General features: G+C 30.5%; 3 protein-coding genes across 5 annotated transcripts; 2 read left to right on the forward strand and 1 right to left on the reverse strand.

The window, feature by feature from the left end:
• The first annotated feature begins 244 nt into the window (after window positions 1-244).
• LOC117163852 (BOS complex subunit NCLN) lies at window positions 245-3,450 on the forward strand. The gene is made up of 7 exons (XM_033346575.2): window positions 245-570; window positions 663-850; window positions 969-1,298; window positions 1,395-1,604; window positions 1,692-2,096; window positions 2,177-2,397; window positions 2,478-3,450. Exons 1-7 carry the CDS (start codon window positions 396-398, stop codon window positions 2,614-2,616), a joined length of 1,668 nt encoding a protein of 555 aa, XP_033202466.1. The 5' UTR covers window positions 245-395; the 3' UTR covers window positions 2,617-3,450.
• LOC117163915 (ATPase ASNA1 homolog) lies at window positions 2,403-8,293 on the reverse strand. Of its 3 annotated transcripts, XR_013059932.1 has the most exons (7): window positions 8,082-8,289; window positions 7,805-8,013; window positions 7,597-7,699; window positions 6,463-6,613; window positions 6,075-6,383; window positions 5,777-6,000; window positions 2,403-2,593 (listed from the first exon to the last, which is right to left on the reverse strand). XR_013059932.1 is itself a non-coding variant. In XM_033346655.2 (6 exons), exons 1-6 carry the CDS (start codon window positions 8,207-8,209, stop codon window positions 5,881-5,883), a joined length of 1,014 nt encoding a protein of 337 aa, XP_033202546.1. In that variant the 5' UTR covers window positions 8,210-8,293; the 3' UTR covers window positions 5,684-5,880. The 3 variants fall into 3 exon arrangements, 2 of the variants coding, with proteins under 2 accessions (XP_033202546.1, XP_033202536.1); XM_033346655.2 differs by lacking the exon at window positions 2,403-2,593 and having other exon boundaries at window positions 5,684-6,000; window positions 7,597-7,693; window positions 8,082-8,293; XM_033346645.2 differs by lacking the exon at window positions 2,403-2,593 and having other exon boundaries at window positions 5,684-6,000.
• On the forward strand, window positions 3,626-6,008 carry Gcat (Glycine C-acetyltransferase). Its single transcript, XM_033346582.2, has 7 exons — window positions 3,626-3,729; window positions 3,809-4,017; window positions 4,099-4,385; window positions 4,449-4,655; window positions 4,898-5,090; window positions 5,175-5,352; window positions 5,426-6,008. The coding sequence occupies exons 1-7, from the start codon at window positions 3,708-3,710 to the stop codon at window positions 5,581-5,583; spliced, it is 1,254 nt and encodes a 417-aa protein (XP_033202473.1). The 5' UTR covers window positions 3,626-3,707; the 3' UTR covers window positions 5,584-6,008.
• Window positions 8,294-8,632: the final 339 nt, after the last annotated feature.

Consider the following 8,632-nt stretch of genomic DNA (forward strand, 5'->3'; position numbering starts at 1 on the left):
ACTTCTAAAATAAAGGATTCCTATCATGAAAGAAATGTCATTAGTCTTTGATATTTAATTTGAATTTCTAAGTTTTCTGTAACAATTACATTATAATAAATTTATGGTAATTAAATTTGTAATTCATAAATCAGATTAAAATGCATAATAACATTTACTTTAAAAAAAATTCCTAGACCTTGTAACACAAAACTACATCTGGATGTTAGATCTATCTTATATTTTATTTATGGTCTATCACCTTGTCTGTGTTGTATATATAATATGTAATTCCTACTGTAGGTAGAGGAAGAATGAGTTAGGTACAGATCGTTTCGTGATGTTAGGTCAATGAAAATAATTAGGAGCTGTATTCTTTTACTCTTTAGTAGACTTGAAAGAAATCAGAAAGAAATATGTGGCTAGAAGAATGTGATAGTTTTGCTGAACTATGTCGAGGATATTTGCCTTATTATTTACTGATAATTTTGCCGATTTTTATTATTATTTCTCCGGTTAACCCAGTTGCCGCATCTCACGAATTTCCCGTGTATCGAATGCACCAGTATGACTTGCACGGTGTGCCACATGGTAATGAAATGTTTTCGCCTTGGATATTCATCTTATTAATATTGCCATTTTACTAACTTGCTTAACATTTCATTTACATAATCTATGATCAGGTTGCCGTAGTGCGCCGATTTCGTTGGAAGCAAGATCTCTTACAGGGTGGAGTACTTCTAGACACTGTGTAGTTACAAAAGCTTTGAGTCTTACTCCAAGTTTATTTCACTCTATTAAACATAAGGCTGGAGCTTTGATAGTAGTTTTACCAGAAAAACTTAATGACTTGACATTAGAGGAAAAACAGGTTGATTCAATTTATTCTTGATAGACTTTTTTCATAAACATAACAGTTATATTTTAAATTCTTATAATTTCACTATATTCTTATTGTTATTCTCTATAATTCTTATTGTTTATTGCAGCATATTATGAGTCTGGAAGAATCTATGCTGTTTGGGCCAGAAACAACAATTCCAGTGTATTTTACTTCATGGCATCCTGATTTGCAAACTATATTAGATGACCTCTCCAACGGTTTTATTACTGATGAGAAAGCTGGATCTGCAGCTGAAGCAATGTTTAATTCTATATCTGCTAGTGGTTATCAAGTAGTTGTAGCAACTGGACAGGCATTAGCTAAGACAGATGTAAAAATAGCTACTTTACATGGGAAGCTAACTGGTACTGGAGCTGAAGAGAAGTTACCAACTATAGCCTTGGTAACGCATTACGATAGTGCTGGTGTTGCACCTGTAAGAGAACTATAGATATAAATGTTTATTCATACAGCTGCTAAGAATCTTAGAAATAAAATATGTATATACATGTATGTTATTGCTAATAAATAGGAATTGTCTTTTGGAGCGGACAGTAATGCATCAGGAGTGGCAATATTATTGGAAATAGCAAGATTATTTTCTACTTTGTATTCCACTAGTAGATCAAGACCACAATATAATCTTGTCTTTATTGTAACTGGTGCTGGCAAACTTAATTACCAGGGCAGTAAAAAGTGGCTGGAGGATCAATTAGATGGAATTGAAGGCTCGATAATACAAGTACTATATACACTAAAAGACCTCTATCATCATACATTTGTTTCAAAATTTTGAAGTAATAATATAATATATTATTTGAATTATTAGGATGCTGCATATGTTATTTGTCTAGACACAGTATCTACTAGCGATAATCTTTATGTGCATGTCTCCAAACCACCTAAAGAAAATTCTACAGGTGGTCTTTTTTACAAAAAACTTAAAGCTGTGTCTGAGTCATTGAATATGACTACTGTTGAAGGCGTGCACAAAAAAATCAATTTAGCTGATGAAACATTGGCTTGGGAACACGAAAGATATAGTATTCGTAGATTTCCAGCTACGACTTTGTCAACTTTGAAAAGTCATGAAGATCCAATTAGAACAACGATCTTAGATGTAATAGAGACAAGACAAATAGATAGATTATATAAACATACACAAACAGTTGCAGAAGCATTAGCTAGACATATATACAATTTAAGCTCTAGTCAAGTTTTCATGGATCCTCTGGTATACATCTTTTATCATATAAGTAAGAGAAATGAGAAAATACCTCTCTTTGTTTTATTAACTGAATTTATCTTTTTTAGGGAGTTTCTAAGGAATCATTATCCTTATGGTTTAGTTACTTAGCGTCGCAACCAAGGGCTGCTACATTACTGGCAGACAAAAATAATATGTTAGTTGGTACATTAAAAGAAGCAATGGCTAGATATTTGGGAGATGTTAAAGTTACCTTGCATAGTCCTGACAAGCAAGACCCAGAATTTGTATTTTATGATATTACAAAAGCAATATTGAATGTGTACAGGTAAATTTTTAAATTTCACTTATTATTTCATTTATTATCAACATTATTTCTTGTAGATAACGTAGTTTATTACATTTCAGCGTAAAACCAGCTGTATTCGATCTCTTTCTTACAATTGCCATCATTATATATTTGGGACTTATTTATGTAATCGTGCACAATTTCCCTCGCGCATATACTTTAGCAACTCGTTTTTCTGTAAAGAACAAATCATCGTGAAATTGTATTCAACTATCGTTTCTTTGTTGCATTGTAAAAATTCGCTACATGTTTTTTAATGAATTTAATATATAATGTTATAGGTGTTAAAGGTGAAGCAAAACTGTATGTACATTAATTTTTGCTGGTATTAATCTTGAATTAAAAATCGTCTACATATTGTATCTTAGATAATCTGTAAATGTTACATAGTTTAACTTCAACTCGAATTTTCGTCCACGCATCTTCTCTATCAAATAAAGATAATGCAAATAGCAGATTTATTTAGGAGAGAGAACATTACTTCTCGTTCTATGATAAATTATTATGTAAGAGTACGTGATAATTAAGACCAAGTAATAACAGACCAAATAGTGAGACTTCAGAATGCAATTTATAAATAAAAAGACTGGCAAATTTTAGCAAATACAGAATTTAGTAATAAAAGTAATTCCAAATCGTATATAGAACACTAGAGAATATTAGTTTTATTTAAATGCAAATCTAATATTTTGTTTAATAGTTATTATCGTGTCCGCGATACATAGAACATAATATTCCTATTATAACGTAATAATCTTGAGTATACATATATCAATTAATGAATTAAGATAATTCCATAGCACAGGTAGTGTTATATAACAAAGCAAATGTTTTTAAAAATTTTCTTGTTAAAATATACAGAAAACTATTTGCCAAATATTAGTACTATAAAAACATCCATTAGAAGCAAGAAAACTTAGAGAATAAACTATTTGAATGATAAAGAATAATAAATATTTATTAATGATTATTTAAGTGCAATTATATGGACGAAATGTAAAAAGCTTGTAAAATAAACGTGATGGAAAATAATCATTGCTTCTTATTTTTACCTAAATATTATAATTTTATCAAATTTTATATTTGATATATTTTTCAATGATATACATTATATTACTTGTAAAAGATTACATACAGATCATCTCCTATAAAACGAAGTTATGCAGAGATTGAAGATTATTATACACCTAAACAGGTTTGTCTAGTTCATTATACTTTCACTTCTTCAGAATCAAGCATTATTCCAGTATTCATTGAGATATACTACAAATTGTAAAGTGCACTAAAATATGAATTCTATTCTTAATAAAAGTATCTTATTCTTACTATATTTTGATTCAACTATAATTGTGAACAAAAACATTGTTTTAAATGTTTATTTTCTTAACAGGTATAAAATTTCAAAATAGAAGATGGATAATATTGAGAAGATCCATGAGCTTACTAGCAGAATGTATAACACCAGAATTAAAAGCTATAGAAGCAGCTGGTACTTGGAAAAAGGAGAGAGTAATTGCTTCGCCTCAACGAACACATATTGTATTAGCAAATGGAATACAGGCCCTAAATTTTTGTGCTAACAATTATCTAGGGTTAGCAGTAAGTATTAGAATTTCTAAAATTAATATGATAAAATTGTGTTTATCATATTAATCAATTTTCATTATTTCTTAAATTTAGGATAATAAAGAAGTCATTTCTGCTGCAAAACTTGCTCTGGATAAGTATGGAGTGGGTTTAAGTTCTGTTAGATTTATATGTGGTACACAAGACATTCACATAGAATTAGAAAAGAAAATTGCTAACTTTCATGGCAGAGAAGATGCTATTCTTTATGCATCTTGTTTCGATGCAAATGCTGGATTATTTGAGACATTATTAACACCCGAAGATACTGTTATAAGTGATGAGCTTAATCATGCTTCCATCATTGACGGTATCAGGTTATGTAAAGCAAGGAAACAGAGGTGAATGAGTTAAATTTATTTTATTTTTCTTTATTATGTAAAAATATATTATATTTTGCAAAGGTACAAGCATAGGGACATGATAGATTTGGAGAATAAGCTACAGGATAGTATGTCTTCGCGTTTACGATTGATTGCAACTGACGGTGTCTTTTCTATGGATGGCACTGTTGCGCCATTACCAAAAATATTAGAGCTTTCAAAGAAATATAACGCTCTTACGTTTGTAGATGATTGTCATGCTACTGGATTTTTTGGAAAAGCTGGAAGGTAATTGCATTTATTTTGATACACTTTGTATTAAATTTCTATTAATTAGCAGCCGATACAATTTTTTATTCTATAACAATTGTTTAGTTCTTTTCACATTTCTTAACTTTCTTTTAAAATTCGGACCTAAATTTACTGGGTTTTATTTATCGTAACTTACTCTAATTTTTTTAAATATATTTTTTGAAAAATAATTAATTTAACTATAAAGTTTATTTTCATATTGAGTAATTTAATTCTAGAGGCACAGAGGATTATTTTAATCAATTAGGAAATGTTGATATCATTAACTCCACGTTAGGCAAAGCTCTTGGTGGAGCAGCAGGTGGTTATACAACTAGTAAAAAAGAACTTATTAATTTGTTGAGACAACGTAGCAGACCATATTTATTTTCAAATTCATTGCCACCACCTGTAGTTGCATCAGCTAGTAAGGTATACTAAAATGTCAATTGTTTTTGTTAAAATAAAAAAAATAATGTGATCACTCATATTTTTATTTTTTAATATTGTATATAGGTTATGGATTTAATAACAAACTCTATGGAATTTTTGGATCATTTAAAAAATAATACCAATCTGTTTAGAAGTAATATGAAAGCAGCTGGTTTTACAATTGCTGGTGACAATCATCCTATCTGTCCTGTTATGATAGGTGATGCAAGATTAGCTACTGAATTTGCTGATAAAATGATTGGTAAATATTTACAGTATATCATGTAATGTATCAGTTTTTAGCAATACGTATAATAATCGTTTTCTATTTATAGAACAAGGAATCTATGTTATTGGTTTTAGTTATCCAGTAGTACCAAAAGATAAAGCGCGAATACGTGTTCAAATTAGTGCTGCACATTCAGAAAAGGACATAGAATATGCTGTAAACGCATTTGTACATATTGGAAAAGAACTTAATATTATTAAGTGATATTCTTCTAGTCATAAAAAATTCTAGTAATTGAAATATTTTTTATAATTCTTTAATCAAATCGGTAATATAAAAAACAAAAATAAAAGTTACACATATATAATTGATCAAGTAATGTTTAATATACAAGTACATCAAACTGAAATTTTTAATATATGTATTCCTATTGTATTAAATATTATAAAAGTATTACCTCTTATACAAACTTCATCATGTATAAGTAATCCTTTTAGATTAAAAATCTTTTGATTACATGTCAAAGTTATATATTTTTACGAAATGTTAATTGTACAGACGTTAAGGCTTATATGGTTTTACAAGATTTTCCGAAAATTCTCTGACTTGTTGGACTCCTCGAATTTCTTTTTCTAATAAAGGAACTCGGATAATATGAAAATCTTCATAAAGATCCATTATCTAGCAAAGAGTTATTGTATTAATTTCTTCAGTTCCTATATGAAGTAATATGAAATCATAATATTTTGATTTACCTGCTCTAAATATTTATCTTGTATTTTATGCCTAGCAAGACACAGTTTACAAGATGTACAGTTTTCTTTTAAGAATAATAACTGATTCACTATGATATTGTGAGTATCTATACCACATTTTGTTAATTCTTGTACGAGTCTTTCTGTCTCGTACAGTGACAAGAATTCTGCTATGCACACACAAACAAATGTAGTCTGGTCAGGGTTTTTAAATTGTTCATTAACTTGTCGAATGACAACAAGCATCTCCTCTATTTTGTTACAGAATGTATCTACATTGAAATCTGTCATTCCCAATAATGAACTGATCTATAACAAAGTAGTTTTGAAATTGGAATACTGTTTAAGCTGATACTACATATCATTCATTAAACTAAGTATTTCTGACCTGTGTAATAAAAGGACTAATCTTCATCTTCAGACGCATTAATTTCCCCAATCCTTTTTCTACTACTTGTGGGAATGATAATAATCTTAAAGTATGACCAGTGGGTGCAGTATCAAAAACAACAACAGAAAAGTTCATTCCTTTAACCAATCTGAAAATATGGATAACATATAGAACAGTTAAGTTATACCATATATAAATATCGTTGATAAAACTACAGAAAAGCCATCTCACCTCCGATTTCGATGATTTTTAATTATGTCGTAAAACTTAACATTCTAAACAACTGTTTCCTATACATATAACCGGCAGTTTCGCTTAGAGGGATTCGCAAAAATCTGCCGATACCACTACAGTGAATTCTGCCTATAGTTGTGTGTGTCTGACAGCATATGCTTCAGTATTGATTGCCGACTGCCGGCCGCTTTTCTTCTGTTTATAAACGAGGATCAGACAAGCTTAAAGGTTCCGTGCACAACTGCATATACAAGGCTACAAAAAATGTTTGTTATAATTTATTTAAGAAAGGATATCATCAATGTATTGAATTTGGGTTAATCTTTTTAATATGGCTGCCACGCGGCGGCCGAGAACGCTTGTCTAAAATAATAACAATTATTTTTTTCGAAAAATAATATCAATTATTCATTCGCCTACTATTTTTATAATTAATTTGTTATTATTTCATGCGGCGGCTGAATAGAATAACCTAAGCCAAACCGAAACTCAATACATTGATGATATTCGCTTTTAAGTAAGTTATAAATTATAAATAACAGATATTTCTTGTAGCCTCGCATATGCAGCTTTGTGTTAGACCTTCGAGCTTGCCCAACCTTTGTTTATAAACAGAAGATAAGCAGATGAGAAGATGGCAACCAATATTGACACATATGTTGTCACAGATGCACAACTATAAGTGGAATAAGTAAAATATAAATAGAATTGTAGAAGTATCAACAGGTTTCTGCAAGTATCTCAAAAACTAAGAGAGATACTATGCTTTTTATATGTATAGAAAAAAGTTGTTCAAGATATTAATGTCTATAGCATATTTCATAATCATCCAAATCAAAGATAAGAAAGTTTTTCTATGGTTTTACCAATATTGTTAAATTACAAAGTATTATTAACTTCATGACTTCTGCATAACTCATTGCTTCGTCTATACCAGGAAATGCTCCAACAATTTCTTGCATTATGCTTCTACTCAATCTCATGGCTTCTCCTCCTGGAACTGTTTTGTAAATAATTTATGTGTATATTTATGCATCAAACTACCAACAACATTGTAAGCATATAAAGTGTAATACAAAGGTATAACATCGATAAAACAAAATACCTGCTTCACTTTCGAAATACTCCTCTGGCAATTCAGTAATGCCCACGTTTGGATCTATTTCCATAGCGAAAAGATTTTCAAAACCTTTTACTTTCGTCGGAACTTTACTGAACTTTTGATCAAACGCGTCGGAGATATTGTGCGCCGGGTCAGTAGATATGATGAGTACATTTTCTCTGACTTTCGATAACTGCACAGCCAACGAACAACTGGAAATTAAAACAAGCAATGATCAAACTGCGATAAACAAACGAACTTTTGAGGTTAGAATATTAACCTGCACGTTGTTTTACCGACTCCACCTTTACCACCGACAAATATCCATCGCAAAGACCGTTGTTCGATTACGTTTCTAATCGAAGGCTCGTATTCAATCGTTTCTTCATCATTTATGCTCATATTCATCAAGAAAGACTGTGTTCCTAACAAATTTTACCACGTCATTTACCAATGTCGCTAGTTATGGGACAAGAGCTTTTTTTGTGTTATACACGCAATAATTGACAAAGAGTGGCGCTACAATCGCTCAATCATAGCTCCACACATTACATCCTACATTAAGTCGATTCTAGCCCGCGCACCAGCGAAGATATAGATGGCGTTACCGTCATGGATTAGGTTATTGGGTCATCGTTCAAGTTGGTGAGAGTGAGATGTTAGCTGAGAGGATAAGACACATATGAGACATGACATGACTAGATCAGCGGTTCTTAACCTGTGATCCACAGTTCCTGAGGAACACAAAATCTTCATACGTGCAAGTTATTATTATATTATTCGAATAAAAATCATTTAGTTAATTCATAATGAATCTCTTCTCTCCGAGAA

Source organism: Bombus vancouverensis, chromosome 13, assembly GCF_051014615.1.
Source record: "Bombus vancouverensis nearcticus chromosome 13, iyBomVanc1_principal, whole genome shotgun sequence".
NCBI classification, from domain to species: Eukaryota; Metazoa; Arthropoda; class Insecta; order Hymenoptera; family Apidae; genus Bombus; species Bombus vancouverensis.

Bases quoted from the DNA above. Each gene is read 5' to 3' on its own strand.
- Gcat (XM_033346582.2), top strand. From the start codon at position 3,708: ATGAATTCTATTCTTAATAAAA. The intron at 3,730-3,808 runs GTATCTTATTCT...TTTTCTTAACAG, and splicing joins GAATTCTATTCTTAATAAAA to GTATAAAATTTCAAAATAGA. The intron at 4,386-4,448 runs GTGAATGAGTTA...TATTTTGCAAAG, and splicing joins TGTAAAGCAAGGAAACAGAG to GTACAAGCATAGGGACATGA.
- LOC117163915 (XM_033346645.2), bottom strand. From the start codon at position 8,209: ATGAATATGAGCATAAATGATGAAGAAACGATTGAATACGAGCCTTCG. The intron at 6,384-6,462 runs GTCAGAAATACT...ACTTTGTTATAG, and splicing joins TTAGTCCTTTTATTACACAG to ATCAGTTCATTATTGGGAAT. The intron at 6,001-6,074 runs GTAAATCAAAAT...ACTCTTTGCTAG, and splicing joins AAGATAAATATTTAGAGCAG to ATAATGGATCTTTATGAAGA.
- LOC117163852 (XM_033346575.2), top strand. From the start codon at position 396: ATGTGGCTAGAAGAATGTGATAGTTTTGCTGAACTATGTCGAGGATAT. The intron at 1,299-1,394 runs GTAAGAGAACTA...GCTAATAAATAG, and splicing joins ATAGTGCTGGTGTTGCACCT to GAATTGTCTTTTGGAGCGGA. The intron at 2,097-2,176 runs GTATACATCTTT...TATCTTTTTTAG, and splicing joins AAGTTTTCATGGATCCTCTG to GGAGTTTCTAAGGAATCATT.